Below are 17,590 nucleotides of genomic sequence, written 5' to 3'. Positions count from 1 at the left end.
TTTTAAATTTTGAATCAGTTACAAACTCTAGGCATTCAGAACTTACATAGCATTACTGAGACAATGTGCTTCTGATTTAGAGTGCTTTACCCTCCCCTCCCTTCCTCCCTTCCCCAGCAATGGAAATTCCATTTTTTTTTTCTTTTTTTTTTTTGAGACGGAGTCTCGCTGGGTCACCCAGGCTGGAGTGCAGTGACACGATCTCCGCTCACTGCAAGCTCTGCCTCTTGGGTTCACCCCATTCTCCTACCTCAGCCTCCCAAGTAGCTGGGACAACAGGTGCCTGCCACTATGCCTGGCTAATTTTTTTTGTATTTTTAGTACAGACGGGGTTTCACCGTGTTAGCCAGGATGATCTCGATCTCCTTACCTCGTGATCCGCCCGCCTCAGCCTCTCAAAGTGCTGGGATTACAGACGTGAGCCACCGTGCCTGGCCACCATTCCATTTTTATATAAAACTTTGCAGGTGAATTGAGAGGGGAGCTTCTGACTCTCGTATTATGAAGCATTATGCCGGAGCCAGATGCTTTTGCATGTTTGGAAATAACAAATGGCTGTCTAATAGGCTAGAATCGGAGGTTTCCTTGTTGATGAAGGTTTCTAATGAGATAAGGAGTATGTAATAGAGAGAAAAGACATTTGGAAATAAGCATGCATTCTCATTCAGTCTATATGACTTCAAAAATTCATTTAACCTTTATCTCATTTCTCTAATTATTTTGCAAATGGATATGTGTCAAATAAAACCAGGATGGTATAAACAAGGGCATATTGTTTCATTTCTCCAGAGCTATATCATTTGCCGAAGTTGGCTAGATGTTGGCTGGGGCTACAGTCATCAGAAGAGTTCCCCCCATCACACTGCCCACTGGGATGCTGGGCTGGGCCTCTCCATCTCTCCATGTGATCTCAGGGCCTCTCTCCGTGGCTTCCTTGTGAGGCCCCTCTGCATGGCCTCTTAAGCAGGGTAGCCAAATTTCTTTAATGGTGGTTCCAACAAGTGAGCATGCCAAAGTAGGATGCAGAAGCTACCAGTACTCTTCAAAATTAGACTTGGAACTGGCACACTGTTACTTCTGTCACATTCCAATGGCTAATGCAAGACCAGATACAAAATGAAGTGACAGCTTAAGGACATGAATTCCAGGAGGCATGGCTCACTGGGGGTAACTTTGGAGTCTAGCTATCACAGTGAGTTGGAAAAAAGGCATAAAATCATGGCTTCCTTTTTCAACAGTGTGGAAATCTACACATTTACATAGAAAATAATTGTAGGTTGGTATTTTCAGTATGTTTGTAAAACAGCAATAATCTCTGACAGGGCCCTGTGTTTCATAGTTAAAACACTTGGGGCCGGGTGCACTGGCTCATGCCTATAATCTCAGCACTTTGGGAGACCGAGGCGGTGGATCCCTTGAGTCCAGGAGTTCAAGACCAGCCTGGGCAACATGGCACAATCCAGTTTCTACTAAAAATATGAAGATCAGCCAGGCGTGGTGGCACATGCCTGTGGTCCCAGCTACTCTGGAGGCTGAGGTGGGAGGTAGCAATAAATCGAGATTGTGCCACTAGACTCCAGCCTGGGTGACAGAGCAAGAGCCTGTCTCAAAACAAAATAAAAACCACTGGGCATACAGTGTTCCTCAATCAATTTAGTCTAGATTTGTAATTCCAGTTACATTTTTCTGACAGAATAATTTTCAAAAACAGAAGAGGTTTAATAAGTATTAAATGAAAATAAAAATATATCTTAATATTCCAAAGGAATGATCATATATTAAGCTGACTGGAAAGCACTAATAAGAAATATAGGCACTTAGGTAAGATTGACTAGTCAGGATATTATGAATTACCTCTTGGTGGCCATTTACCACCTAACTTAGAAAAAAACAAAGCAAAACTTTCTGAGAGGTAACCACCAAGACATAGGCTTCTTGGATCAGCTGTGGTACACGCTGTCCCTGCCCACATCATCAGTACAGTTCCCTGGAAATGTATGTAGGACGGGAAGTGTGATATTTACAAGAGCCTCTGTGGCCTTAGAAAAATGTCTTATAAGATGTGTTACTCCCACAGACTTTTTGTTTAATTTATTTTTATGCTTTCTAGTACATAATATTAAACTTCCAAATTAATACAATCTACCTTCCCGAGGTTACCAATGCCAAGGCATGCAAGTTTATCAAGTAACAAGAGACCTGGACGAAGAAAAAATAATATGTGGTTCTACAAAACAGAAAGTCTCAGGACAGTAAGTGAAATAGTATCTCTCTTTTACTTGGGAATCTGTCAAATGAATAAATTATTTGCAGCAAAGCAAGTGACTAATTTATCTAATGATTCACCAAAATCTAATCAAAGGATGCACAGTGGACATAACTGAAAGTTTACTTTCACATATGACATTGAATTATTTTCAAATTAATGCAATTACTTGTAATTATTGCTATTATTGCATGTGACCATATGACTGACACAGGCCTCAGGGATATAACTTACTACTAAGCCAGTTTCAGCTGTTCTTGGATATTTAAAATATAGTTCGAAGAACACTTCATGGAGTGTATTTATTGCGATCTGAGATTTGATGAAAGGGTGAGATTTGATGAAAAGGTGACTTTGTGGTTGGCATGAGGAGGTCATTTAAACTACATATGGACCCATAGAAGAAAAGGTAGGAAAAAGCAGTTCTGGGAATCCAATAGAGGAGCATGTTAGAGAATCCTAATTTGCTTCTTTAAATTTCTTGCTGCATATTTGGGGTGAATGAGAATATGAATTTCAGATCCATGCTGTCATGTGTACTGTTGGTGTAATTTTGGGGTCTACTAAGAGTTTTTGCTTTATCTAGGCACGTGGAAAAAAGTGAAGGGTAAAGGTGAATCGTTGTAACTAGTCACGTAGTAACCACAGCCAATGAATCTTTATTTCTCTTCACTGGTAATTCTGCAAAATAAATCTTATTCGGGGATTTGTTTAATTCTTTGAAGGAAAGGCCTATATCTTACACGTTTTATAAGCAACAGCTATTTTCAGGCTTGTTTTCAAGGACAGGAATGAATACAGCTGGCAACAATTACTTTTAAAATGTAAGGCTTAAATAAGCATTCTTTTAAAAGAGTATTTAAGAGGGTAGCCACAGTTGGACGTTCCTATCATTATGCCTCCCATGTCAATCAAAGTTTTTCTATAGTCTAGGTCTCCATCAAGTCCAATGAACATAACTAACAAAATGTGAATTTATGTAAACATAACACTGTTATTAATAGTAGCATTATAATAATCTGGTACGGTTTGGTAGACCTTCCTTGTTTTATTTTCAGCTTCTGTCATGGTCTCGTTAAATAGTATATGAGATGAAATAAACAGAGTTCTTTAAATTTGTGGGGCAATCTGAAAGGCTGCCAGTAATAACTCTTTTCCAGATTCAAAGTTAACTATCCGTTGAAGGACAGTGTGCAGTGTGCTAGTTGAAAAAATAAAATATAGCTTGATATGGGTGGTTGATACATAAACATATACATATACACACACATACATACACATACACATACACATTCGTATAATATATACCAAATCCTGGGCTTGGTAGTAATCAGAGAAACTCTTAAGGCTGCTGATCCTGCCAGACACGTGGCATAGCGGTTCAGTGTGTCCTGGCTTGCTGCAGCTGCCTTCCACATGCAAGAAGCCACCAGAATGCCACTTTTGAGAATCAGTAGTAAATGGAGAAAATTACATGTGAGGTATATCTGAAATACGTGAAGTGGAGACTGACTTATCCTGTAGTAGAGCATATAGCAAGTAGGCTGAACGCTTTTTGTACAATGCACAGAGTTCTTTAAATTTTAAATTTTAATATGTGGCATAACCTGAAAGACCACCAAGGATAAAACATCACTTTGTAAATAAACCTGAGTGACTTGCACAAGTTAATTTAGAGGACTAAAATGAGTCCTCTAAATTTTCATAACCTTTCATGTAAAATCATTGGAACTCTAAGATCACAATATTCAACTTTTGCAGCTTTTAGGTATTGTTATAATTATTACAGAGCTTGCAAATATAAAGAAACTGAAATTTACCTCTACCAAACAAGGAACTGAATGTACTGTATGATGAGAACACAGACATTATAAAAGACTTAATTTTTGAAATTTATAATTGTGATTTGGAATATCTCAACTTGTGGAATCCTTGGATGGAACTGTTGCTTCTAACTGGATGAAACTATATTTTGTATCTAAATGGATTAAAATTGAGATGACATAATTTTGTAGTATTTAAACTTGATTGAAACCATCAAAATAAACATACATTTTCAAGACTTATATGACGAGCTTTGTTTTGTAAAAATACTTGTTGCACAATATAACTAAGTGAGCTTTAAAAAAAGACAACAGGTAGGAAAAGATTTGGACTGAAAAATTTGTACATTTCAGTATAGAAAAATTAGAATGAGAATATATTTTATTTAGCAGTGTGTTTTGAGCTTAATACGTATCTCACTACTTAATTTTCCATTTAAAACATTATAGTCTTCAGAGAAGCATTCATTAAAGCTGTCAGTAATTTCAAATTTATGTGAAACTGTGAAGATTTCAGGAAATTTTATGAACAAATTAAAAATAAGAAAGGTGACATTGAAAAAAATTGCATTCTTTGGAAAAATGTGAGTATATGGTATTGGAGAAAATACAACTAAGAAACTGATTAAAGTATGTAAATATGTACCAAGAGTAAGTATTCTGCTTATGCCACGTTTAACATTTAGGTAACTGACAAAAAGAAGTTTCATAAAATTATATGTCTGTGTGTGTGTGTGTGTGTGTGTATGTCACTGTTAAGGGTTTTCTATTAAAGAAAGCAAAAAGCAATAAAAATAAAATGTGAAATAAATTTTAAAGCAAAAATCATAAAATTCTAACTAAATAGGTCTGAAGACTGATTACAGCTTAGTTACAGCTCATGTTATTTAAAACAGCATTCCATGACAGTGCTTAGTTATCATAAATGAGGCCCACTAAACAAAAAGTTTCGGTAACTTCTCTATTGGGCAGAAATTATTTTAAATATCGTGTTAGTAAACGGCTTAATAGAAATGATAACGTGATATACTTATTTCTCATTTAAATTTTCCTCTAAACATAAAATTTTACAACCATGAAACTGAAGGCGTCAACCTATTCAATGACAATAAAGCTGCGTGGCAAACAAGCTAAGTGGGAATTAAAACAGCTTAAGCAAAAATAAATCAAAATTGTAGCTTTTTAAAAATCAATTTTCATCCCCCTAATTCTGGAGAATTTATACTCTGCCTCTTCTGCTTGTGGTTTAGGAAAGAAGCCCAAAATTCAGGGCACATGTATTAAAATTAAATATTAAGATCAGTAAACCTCAATTGGCACGAATAAACAATATGAAAGAGTAAGCACAAATACGATCTATTTGTTTACCCATTTTTCTAATTGTGATAGCTATACTATGAAATTCCTAAAACCAGATGGAAGACTGGCTTAATATTTTGGCAAACACATTCAAGTTAATGAGGAATGAGAGATAGAGCACTCTGGATTTTAGCATGAACAATTAAAATAGAAAGATGTTACATTTCCTATTCCATCAGTTGACAGTATACTTATTTTCCCGGCAGAAATTTGGAATCTAAGCAACTCAGGTCCAGTGAGTGCAAACAACTGACACGCTTAGTCCAACAGGCCCCTGTGAGCAGGCCCTCTAGGGCATTTCCTGACGCCACATAACCATGGACCTTTCCCCCCTTTAGTGGACGCCGCGGGTGATCAGGTGGTCCTGAGGAGCAGGGGCCTGAGACCCAGTCAAGCCTGCTGTCAACCTCCCTCTGATGGAGGCCACGTCCTTTTCATGAGGCTGTTAGGAACGCCACCCTAAACCCCCACTATTTCTATTTTTGCAACATTCTTCCCAGTCCTTTCCTTCCTTCCCTTCGTCCCAGCCAAAGTAAAAGCATCCCTGGAATTTAATGGACTGAAAGGAGACCGGACGACTGAGGGGTAGAACGGGGCCTAAAGTGGCTTTGGAAGCAAGGGGGTTAAGGGAAAGAGCAGAGGGTTGAGCGGGGAGAGGCAAGAGGGTTGAGCAGAGAGAGGGAAGAGGCAATCTCCCCCTACCCAACTGCCCCTCCCAGGAGCAGATACGGCCCCAACAGCCGGCAAGTCCCTCCGGCCTGGAAGACAAAGGAAGGATCAGGGCCCAGTAGTGACGGGGAGGGTGGGGGCAACGACTCGCGTGAGCTCGGGGACGTGAGAACGCAGCCCCCGCCCCGTTCTCCGCCTCCCCTGAGAAAGGCGGGGGCCCCACGCCGCCCCGAGAGGTCTCCCTGCCGCGCCGGCCGTGGGTCCCAGGCGGCCGCACACGCCCAGGCACGGGCTGCTGCGGGAGGGCGCGGTGGGGGAGGGGAAGGACGCGGGGGCGGAGCCGGCGAGCAAAGAAAGGCCGAGCGGCGAGGCGGGGGCGGGGGCTTGGGCGGGGCCTGGGCCGGTCGGGCGGGGCCGCGGGGCGGGGCGGAGCCGGCAGGCCGGGGGCTGCGTGAGACAGTCACTGCCCTGACGGCGGCGGCAGCGGTTGGCCGGTGGGGGCTGGGGCGAGCACGACCGATTCTGCTGGGAAAGCTGGAACTGGCAGCCGCTGGGGGCCAAGAGGAGGATCCGGAGCTGGGAGCGTGCCCCGGGCCCGGCGGAGGAGGCGGCTGCAGTTGGAGTCCCGGGAGCGCTGCTGGCGGCGACTTCTCAGCGAAGCAAGTGTCTGAGACTGAGAGTCCGCAGCAGCGGCGGCGGCGGCGGCCACGGCGGCGGCTGGGGCCGAGGTAACCGGGGGGCGGCGGCGGTGGAAGCGAGGCCCCTCCCTCGGCTTGGAAGCTGGGAGGCTGAGGCCGGGGCTTGAACCTGACCCAACCACCCACCCTCTCCAGCCTCGAGACCCAGATTTGCCCCCTTCCCTCGCTCCGCCGTCGGCCGGGTGGGAGCGGGAGCGGGAGCGGGGCATGGGGCGGGAGTGCAGAGGCGGAAGCCGACCGGGAGGCGACCCCTCGTCTGGGATTGGCAAGGACCTTGGTCACCCCCTCCCCCTTCAAAAGACACACCCCAGTCTCGGTGCAGGGCTGGGTGCAGAGGCGCTCCCAGCCTCTGGAAGGGCAGACCTCGGTGTGGAGGCTGCACCTTCGTTCGTGGCCTCTCCGAGGTGGCCCCCCTGTGGCTCGTCTGGGCGGTTCAAACCCAAGGTAGTGCCCGGCGCTGGGAATCCCGGAGTTCCTTTTGTCTGTCAGATGAAACTGGAGGCCGGACCTTTGGGCAGACACCCACTAGCACCGAAGCACTCTACTCTTTATCCTTTTTCTGTCTTGGAAGGAATTCCTCCCTAGCAGCCTTTTATCCGGCCAGAGTGGTAGATTTTATCGCTGACCTCCATCCTTGGCCTAGAGGAAGGAAGGATTCACATTTTACTTGTGTTTGATTTATCATTCTGTATAGGAACAATCATCTTCCATCGTTTTTTGTTGTTGTTGTTGTTTTTTTTTTTAAAGCCGTTTCCCATCCAGCTGCAACCCTGGTAATCCTCCCCTAGATTTTTGCAAACTATCAACAAAGAAGTGTGGCTGGAGAAGTAGACAGTCCTTGACTGACTGGACTGTGTAAGTTAATAGAGCTTCCTTAGCTGGCGCTGTTCTACCAGTCTACTGTGAATGAGCGTTTTGGCTGGAGTTAAGGGTGTTACTGTATGTGCATAAAGTATCTCCCCCACCCCCTTGCTATAGTGAAGTTGCAAAAATCTTGGGTAACTTGATTAAAATGTGGCTGTTTGGGAAGCATAACAACAAGGAAGAAAAATGCAGAAAGGAGAATGTGATTATTTCAGGGGTTTTTGTCCAACTTTTTGAAAGTGCCAAAGGTGAAGCAGTGGATTTTTCAGGTTACGTTAACTGGTACACTGCAACATTTATTGACCTTAATACGTTTTTAACATATGATATTTTGCACTGAGGTATTTTTGTTTGTTTTATTTTAGTTACTTGTGGAAATTGTTGATTACCCGGACATCTTAAAACCAAGAAACCTGTGAACAGGTTCATTAAGAATCTGCTGTCTTGAAAAATGCATTTTATGAATGCTTTGAATTAAGAAAGTGTTAACAGTGGTCTGTCATTTCTGCCACATAAGAAACTATAATCTGAAACAGTTCCCTGGCAGTTGCCCAGATGCCTGAAACTGGCAAGATCTAGTACTCTTGAGTGATCATCCTTCAACGAGAAATACAGAGCTACTTACATACTGTACCTCATACCGTGTAAATGTAATCTCTCTGATGCCATTTAATGCAATGGACCTCTTTTCTGAATCTAATTGTCAGATGCAGAATTGACACTTGGAATCTGGAGAAGTATTTTGTACAAATTGAAAGAGTGGGTTTTTTCTTTAGTTTTCCAGATGTATTGTTTCATCTCTGTTCTTGAAACATCCACAATCACATAATCTCCAGTTATAACCATGGAGTTACGTGATTCATTAAGATATAGGAAAAGTGATGCTGAGCTGTGGAATCAGGCGTTTCTCCCTCAGTTCAACTAATACATAGACTGCTGATCAAGAATAAGGAACCAAATAAAGTCATGCACGTTCTGTTGACAGATGAACTCTGTGGCTGTTGAATTTTACTGTAACTAGTTACTCTGTCATTCCGAGTCAACTTAGTATGCAAGTTATGTCATAATGGATGGAAAGACCTGTGTTGATGTATCCAGACTCTAGCAAATGAAGATAAAAAACCTATTATGACTAATCCTTGGGAAGAGAAAGTCTGCAAAATGGCTCAAACCAGTTTACTGCAAGGGAAGCAGTTTTACTGTAGGGAGTGGGTTTTCCACAAGCTTCAGCATTGCCTCCAGGAGAAAAGTAACTGCTGCAATAGTACTGTCAATGCACCATCACTTGTAATGAATTCTGGGAATAATGCTAGTGGTGTCTCTGGAAAGGGAGCTGCCTGGGGTGTGTTGTTGGTAGGAGGGCCTGGCAGTGGCAAGACGGCCCTATGTACTGAACTCTTATGGCCAAGTTCACCTACAAGTTTGCAGAGAGGTTTACATCGCCAAGCTTTGGCCTTTCATTTCTGCAAAGCCCAGGACTCTGACACTTTGTGTGTTGGAGGGTTTATTAGAGGTCTAGTAGCCCAGATCTGCCGCAGTGGACTACTCCAAGGATATGAGGACAAGCTAAGGGATCCAGCAGTCCAAAGCCTTTTACAACCTGGGGAGTGCGAGAGAAACCCAGCCGAAGCATTTAAAAGGTAACAATAAAAATGTCATGGTGTTCAGATTTCTATGCTGAAATTAAATTAATTTTTAGTTGTAGTTTTTTGTTTTTTTTAACTTTGTGGGTTACTTTTACTAGTGCTGTACATTTGGCCTTAATCTGAAGTTATGAATATACCTGTTCACTTTGAATATCAAAGAAAGTAAAATCTGGGTTTTGGTATTGCACAGCATATGGATTAAAAGTGTATCTGAATTTTACTTAATAACAATGTTATTTATATTGCCTATAAATGATAAGGGAAATTTGTTCTTGTGGTAGAGAAGCACATTTAGCTGTCTGAAAATAGGTTACCTTTTCAGAGGGTGAACTGAACTTAGAGTAATCATCAGTATAGCATCTAGTATCTTTTTTTTTTTTTCTTATAGTAGTAGTATTTCTTTAAATAAGAAAGAGTTTCTTTAAAGGAGATTATTGGCCACTGAGAATCTGAAGAAAATTTGCTGATGAGTTTTGGGATTTATTCTCCTATTAAATAATTGAAAAGCTGAGTGATATTTTGAAATATGTGAATTTATAAAATAGGGAAAATTTGGGATCATCTTACTATTTTTACTTTTAGTGAGTGGTACAAAGAAAGTGTTTTTTTCCTAACTTCAGCTAAGCTTTTTTTCCATGGTAATTGGATTGGTCCAGGAAGTGAGCAAGTTGCTTTCCAGAGTGGTTTCAGATTCAAATCTGTTCAAGAAAACATAATTCCTTGAAAACATGTTTTTTTTTTTTTTTTTTTTTGCTTATCATGGCTCTGCTCATTGTAAAAGTAGCAGGCAAATTGTTAGTTTGTGCCTCACCTCTGCTTGAATTATCCACTTTGCCATAAGCTTTTTCTCTACAATAACATTCTTAATGGGCAAAAGTTTGTTCTCCAGATTCTGGTATACTGTGCACTGGAGGTTTGTGTGTGTGTGTGTGTGTGGCTCACTTCTGTGTGAGTGTGTTTCTAGGAGAGATTTGAATCACTCTAAAAAGAGTGATGTTTGTTTTTATGATATCCTCAAATCTAAGAAATTGGAAGTAATATTGAAAATATTTAATAGTAATTATAGTAAGCAGTATGTGTTGGTCATTATTCTAATATTACAAATATTAGATCATTTAATCCTCATAATAATCCTGTGAGGTAGTTACTATTCCCATTTTATAGATGAGGAAACTGAGGTACAGAGAGGCTAAGTAAATTGTTCAAGGTTACAGACTAGTAAATGGCAGGGCTGAGATTTTAAATATGTGTGTATGTGAGTGTATGTATGTATGTGTGTATATGTGTTAGTAATCTTAGAAATTCTTTGGAGGACTTGATGGGAAGAGGAGGGGTTTAGAAGGTTATGTGTGGCAAAGCTGGAGAACAGGAGTTGTGTCACAGTGTGGTTTGAGTGTGGGTTTTCAGATTACCCATATAGTGATAGAGGGAGTGGTATTCTAGAATGAGAGTTAGGGATGGTACAGAATTCAAATATGGGAGGGATTTATTAAAGTCAGCCAAAGGGATGTGTCTTTGAGAGGTGTGATATTCTTGTAGACTCTATAATGTGTAAATTTAGTCCAATAAAACTCAAGGCAAATCTATTATCTTTTGTTGTTAGCCATCAAAGTCAGCGTTAAAACTGATAAATGTAAGCAAATAACAGGAAAATATTTATTTTTTGCTTTTGACAAAAACTAAATCCAAAACCAGTTTTTGTATTATTACTTTTAACCTTTAAATTTCTGCTAATATTGATGATTTCATATACAGACTTTTCCCAATTTATGATAGTTCAACTTAAGATTCTTTGACTTTAGGATGGTGAGAAAGCAATATGTATTTAGTAGAAACCTTACTTTGAGCACCCATACAACTGTTCTGTTTTTTACTTTCAATATAGTATTCAATAAATTACATGATATATTCAGTGCTTCATTATAAAATAAACTGTGTTAGATGATTTTGCTCAAGTATAGACTAATGTAAGTATTCTGAGCATGCTTAAGATAGGGTTGGCTAAGCTATGATGTTTGGTAGGTTGAGAGTTATTACATGCATTTTTGACTCAAGATATTTTCAACATACAATGGGTTTATCAGGGTGTAATCCCATCATAGGTTAAGGAGCATCTGTATTCATGGGTGGAACAATTTAATAGTTACAGAAAGTTGGTAATGAAAAATCTGTTATTCACAGATTCACAAAGCTGGGGAAATTGCAGAGAAGTTATTTACTGGATGCTTTTTAAATCCACTTTTCTTCAGTTTATTTCCTAGTTTTCTTTAATTTTTTTTATGCCTAATGATAGTAGATAGAATACATAATACATGAAATTGTATGGCTAAATGGTAATTTGTTAATCACTAGTTCATGATAATTAAGGAAGAGTGAAAGGAACTTCATCTTAGTGAAACGTTGCCACTTTCTTACCTTCTGACATGGTATAGTATATTCTATAGTTTCTTAGATTTAGTTGTCACAAAATTTCTTCTGGCATTCATTAATTTGTACGACAAATAATGAGAGTGTTATGTGTTTTAAGCATAATTCATCTGCATTATTTATTAAGAACCTTCTGTGTGTTGGGTAGAATTCAGCTGGAGATAAACGAGGCAATAGAACAAACAGAATTCTGCCTTCATGGAACTCAAATTCTAACATTAATATTTATCTTATTCATATAAAAAGAAATAACCATCAGAGTAAATACTTGTTATAGTGTTCATGAAACACATGAACATTTAAACATTAATAGAATTTTGTGATCTCCTAAAGGGAATGATGTGAAGACACATTGATATCTTTTTTTCATTTCTATTTTTCGTATCTGGTTAAAGTACAATACTATTGTTAATTTGTTTACAATATTTTATTTCCTCATTGCTGAAACTAAGTTGATGTTTATATTTTTACTTATTTTGAGAGCCAAAGGCTGATTTCTTTAATTCTGCCTCCCCCTTTAGGCCTTCAGTGCAAAATTTTGTATATTTTGCATTGACTGTGTCTTTTATAGAGATGGACTCCTAGTAGCCCTATAATTGTAAAACATTCCAATTATTTTTGACAAAAAGCTGAAGCATCTAAGTTAGTGAGGGGTGGAGGGTAGTGGCATTAGGATTTGTGACTGGTTTAGAAGATAGCTATTTTGTTCAACCAGAAACACCTTTCTGGACTTTGAACAGAAAGGTCATTTTGGAGATTTGAAAGGATGTGGTGCAGGGAAATACAAATTTTTTTTTTTTTTTTTGAGACGGAGTCTCGCTGTGTCGCCCAGGCTGGAGTGCAGTGGCCGGATCTCAGCTCACTGCAAGCTCCGCCTCCCGGTTTACGCCATTCTCTCGCCTCAGCCTCCCGAGTAGCTGGGACTACAGGCGCCCGCCATCTCGCCCGGCTAATTTTTTGTATATTTTAGTAGAGACGGGGTTTCACCGTGTTAGCCAGGATGGTCTCGATCTCCTGACCTCGTGATCCGCCCGCCTCGGCCTCCCAAAGTGCTGGGATTACAGGCTTGAGCCACCGCGCCCGGCCGGAAATACAAATTTTTGTTCTTAGTGTATGTCATTACCTCACTTTTATTTCTTGTTAACAGTCTGCAGGACCAGATACGTGATGTCAGTTTTCCTGTGTTGGGTAAAAATATTTTGTTCTGTGTAATGTTAACAGGAAGAATTAAACATCTTCAGGGATACCATGGGTTAAGTGTAAATGGAGTAAAATTTCTATAAAGAGTTAAAGATGAGTAACTCTAAGTTTTGAGAGTTTAATAGAAAATTTGTGCTAATGGTAAAAGGCAGTATGCCTTGTTAGAAAAAGAATTCAAACTAGGAGACCAAATACTGACATTTGTTTTGTGTGTCAAATGGGAATCTTTGAATGTTTGAATATTCTTTCTAATCTTACCTCCTCCGAGAGCATTTATGGATCTTCACTTATATCTGTTTAGGTTTGTAGCTTGTGTTGCACTTTTTTTTTTTTGCTTGTTTTTGAGACAGAGTCTCACTCTATTGCCCAGGCTGAAATGCAGTGGTGCGATTTTGGCTTACTGCAAGCTCCGCTTCTCAGGTTCATGCCATTCTCCTAACTCAGCCTCCCGAGTAGCTGGAACTATAGGTGACCACCACCATGCCCGGCCAATTTTTTGTGTTTTTAGTAGAGACGGGATTTATTTCACCATGTTAGCCAGGATGGTCTCGATCTCCTGACCTGGTGATTCTCCTGCCTCTGCCTCCCAGAGTGCTGGGATTACAGGCGTGAGCCACTGTGCCCAGCCGTGTTGTAGTTATTTATGCATATATCTTTTGTTATCTTCCCTATTAGTCATATGCTTCTTCATGACATTATTCATGACTGATGAATTTTTTATATTTCCCATGGTGCTTTGTATATAGCACTTTGCATATAATAATTGTTAAATGACTGCCTTTTGAATGAGTGCATAATGCTACTCGCCTATCTAGAATATGTGTGAACCTAATTGAAAGAAGGCTGAAGCTCTTAAACAAGAAAGGAAATTGAAATGTTACATGATTTAGGTCAGTTTTAAATGCAGACCAGACTGGTATAGTGATTATTAATTTATTAACCTACTGTCTGTTCTTTAGCATATATTAATATGGCATTAGTCCAGATAGTTTTAAGTGGCCAGATATCTATCTCCTGTCTCAACTGGCTCCAAGTATTTTTGGCACACTCAACAAAGGGGCCAAGAACAGAAGGGGGCTGGAATGTGTGCCTCCTTCTTACCCTCGCTTGTATGTTTTCAAGGCAAAATATATTACATTCATAATCAATCTTGTATAACTAGTGCTATTTAAGATGACTGTCATTATCTATTCTTAAGTATTGTCAAATTAAAAGATCCTTCTAAAGTGCCATTACTATTCAAATTTTAAATAAAATAAGTTAATCAATATAATTTTATAATCAAAATTGTACGTTTGTCTTTTAACCTAAAGATCGTCACCTTTCACTGAATGATCTATTGTTTCCAACTTTTAACTGTATCCTTTCTACTTCAAGATACAAACTTCCTTTTATTCAAATCTTCTCCCTTTTCCTTCTGAAAATCTTCTTTTTACTCTAGCTTGTCTGTTCCTTTTATATTTCAATCTAAGTGCTGCTTCCTTTGGTTCCTGGTACTCTTTATCATTTGCTGAACCAGTCCTCAACCTCTAATCGCTTCTGCTCTAATGGCATAACATATTGCTCCTGTTTGCATACTTAGAACTTTGAAGTCAGCCACATTCTTAGTTCTGTTCTGCAATCTAATTTGTTTGATAATTCAGATTCCTTTTAGACCAGAGAGAGTGAAGTGGTGCTCTACAAGTTGAGTATTTTGTTTTGTTTTGTTTTGCTTTTTTCCCAATGCAGCAAATTTCGTATACATATCCAAATTTTTGCTTTTTCTTGAAAAAAAAAAAAAAAAAAACACTAGAAATTTTGACAATACTGGGTTCTCGTTCCTTTGAGGCAGTAATCTTAAAGACTTAAGTCAGTTGCTGTCTTTTATGAGCTCTGCATGCTCTAATTTGGTTCAGTCTTCACTATGCTCTATTATTCTATACTAGGACCAGTTCATGTATTTACATGTGCCAGCCTGGCTCCTATAGTCATTTTCAAAGACAAATATGTTTTCTATTCCTCTGAAAAAAATGCTATATTTTTTATCACTCGCAGAATTTGCTCTCATACTGTCTAGAGTTTGTATCTGCAAGTGCTGCTTCCTCTTCCCTATCAGTTTCCCTTCCTCTTCCCCATCAGTTTCTTCCTAGCTTACTGCAATCTAACTTTCATCTCTACACATTTACAGGAAGATGTTTATGCGTGATTGCCTGTGAACTTATTGCTCAATTTGCCTTTGTCCTTTAAATGATGTGTTTTAGGTATTTTTTTCATTATTTGCACTTTTTTCTTTCAGAATCTCCCACTCACTCGGTTCTTTGGTGGACCTTCCTCTGTGTTCTCGCCCCACAAGCTTAGATCTTCTCTCTTTACACATATGCCTTTAATTATTTTATTTACTTACATGGCTACCAATGCATAGATAAAGCTGTTGATGCAGATTTGATTGCTAATAAGATAGCAATCAAAATTGCTTATCATTCTGATCAATATGTATCCTTTCACTCGGTAGTCCCTCACTAACCTATGTTTAAACTAGCTTCTCTTGAAGCATTTCTATTCATTGATGATTTATTTATTTCTTATCAAGTATTCAGTGTCACCTATGTGTTAGATATGTACTAAGTGTTAGGGCTAAAGTGTTGAGCCAAGCAGAACACTAAGTTAAGTGAGGTAAAATACGTTGAACAAATAGTCACAAGAATACATGTTATGAACACACCTTTGATAAGTGCTAAGAAGGAAGAAACAGGATAAGAAAGCATATAATAGGAAGCTTGATTATTATCTAGAAATATGGGAAAACTGACGCCTTATCTAAGTTCTATAATTATTCTTATTTCTAGGCAGTTTTCTACTAAACAATGTGATCTTAGGATCATCAGTATTAGCGTCACCTGGGAGGTTGTTAGCAATGCAGACTCTCAGGTCTAGGGAATCAGAATCTGCCTTTTAATGAGATCCCTAAGTGAATCCTGTGTGCATTAGAGTGCTTTGAGAAGCACTGTCCTAGGCTGGATTCTAGAGTTTTCTTTGACTGTCTTCTGTCATAATATTCTACTCTAAAATATTTAATCTTTTTCTTGGGATAGTCCTTGAATTCATTTATCCTAATCTACAATTTTTATTCACCCATTCCAGTTGATCTACTTACTTCATTCATTTTTCTCACAGTTGCCTAATTAACCATACTAAAACAGTGTTTTCTTTAGGATATTCCTCTGAGCCTGTGATAACCCACATAACAAATTCACATTTCTCTGCTTAGCTTTGGAAACTTTTAATGATTTGGTTATGCCTCATCTAACGTGTATTTCTATAACCTCAACAGAGCACATTGTGCTCTTTCATTCTTTCAAGAATATTTTTAAGTCTATGAGACATATTAAAGCATCTAGGGAGCATGGACAAGTGAGAACATTCTTATTTTTTTTAGCGTTTAGTAAAACCTTTATATGAACAGTAGAGATATGAAGCTTTTGTTTGATATATGTTGAGGATTTGATTTTTTTGCAGTTTGCTTTTAGGTCTCTACTTTGATTTTAGCAATTTTGCCCTTTTCAATTTTGTGAAGTAAAATAGTTTGATTTTTATGAAATAAGGTAACTAAATACTTATTTTTTGTTTTTAAAAATCTCTTTGTCTGGGTGTGGTTGCTCACACATGTGGGAGACTGAGGTGGAAGGATCGCTTGAACCTAGGAGTTCGAGACCAGCCTGCTGGCAACACAGTGAGACCCCATCTCTATAAACAAACAAATGAACAAATCACTTTGAAGTGTATTCCAATTGGTTGCCTGTCTTTACCCTCTAGTTGTTTTAGTAGTGGCTTTGACCATATAATTTTCATTGTTTTAAATTTCAAACCCATATCTATTATGCTAACCTAATCTCAGAAATATTTCTAATGCCATTTTCTCTCTACTATACACGTGCTTAGCTAAGTATAGTCTTTAATGATGAAGTAGAATTTGAAAATGTTGATGTAATTGCTTACTAGAGCTAAGTATTAAGAAGAATTGCATATTCCTCGTGGTTATCTTGAAGAATAATTTGAAACTTTCCAGAAACTGGTAGCCTTTTACAGTTCTCTTATTTGTCTCTATTTTTGCCTGTATTCTTTGTACCTCTATCTACTAGCGGTCTTTGTCATAAGAGATTGCAGGTCCTTTCACTAGAGGAAAAGTGTACTTCTTGGTGGGGCGCGGTGGCTCATGCCTATAATCCCAGCACTTTGGGAGGCCAAGGTGGGCAGATCACCTGAGGTCGGGAGTTCGAGACCAGCCTGACCAACATGGAGAAACCCTGTCTCTACTAACAGTACAAAATTAGCTAGGCATAGTGGTGCATGCCTGTCATCCCACCTACTCAGGAGGCTGAAGCAGGAGAATCACTTAAACCGGGAAGCAGAGGTTGCAGTGAGCTGAAATCACACCAGTGCACTCCAGCGTGGGGAACAAGAGCAACACTCCGTCTCAAAAAAAAAAAAAAAAAAAAAAAGGTGTATTTCTCTATCTTTTAATTCTGGCTCAGCCGTTAAGGTTTGCTTTGGCCAGTGGATTAACAGACATGACCCAAACAGAAGCTTAAAGTTGAGCTTGTCTTCTCGTGCTTCTGCCACCACAGTGAGAAGGACAAGATCTTTCTAGGCTGCTGATCC

The 17,590-nt window shown here is 39.3% G+C and overlaps 1 protein-coding gene across 2 annotated transcripts in view; it reads left to right on the top strand.

The window, feature by feature from the left end:
* Positions 1 to 6,532: 6,532 nt before the first annotated feature.
* Positions 6,533 to 17,590, top strand: part of ANKRD50 (ankyrin repeat domain 50) — a 44,672-nt gene continuing 33,614 nt past the window's right edge. The window contains exons 1-2 of one of the 2 annotated variants that reach the window (XM_033215199.1): positions 6,576 to 6,845; positions 8,045 to 9,319. In XM_033215199.1, the coding sequence (XP_033071090.1) occupies positions 8,808 to 9,319 (512 nt within the window). In that variant the 5' untranslated portion in view covers positions 6,576 to 6,845; positions 8,045 to 8,807. Of the gene's footprint in view, positions 6,846 to 8,044; positions 9,320 to 17,590 lie in introns of both variants that reach the window. The other variant, XM_033215201.1, reaches the window with a different exon arrangement.

This window comes from Trachypithecus francoisi, unplaced genomic scaffold, assembly GCF_009764315.1.
Source record: "Trachypithecus francoisi isolate TF-2019V2 unplaced genomic scaffold, Tfra_2.0 Lachesis_group1, whole genome shotgun sequence".
Classification (NCBI taxonomy): domain Eukaryota; kingdom Metazoa; phylum Chordata; class Mammalia; order Primates; family Cercopithecidae; genus Trachypithecus; species Trachypithecus francoisi.
The sequence above is the reverse complement of the archived record's forward strand: the minus strand, read 5'-3'. Positions and strand labels throughout refer to the sequence as shown.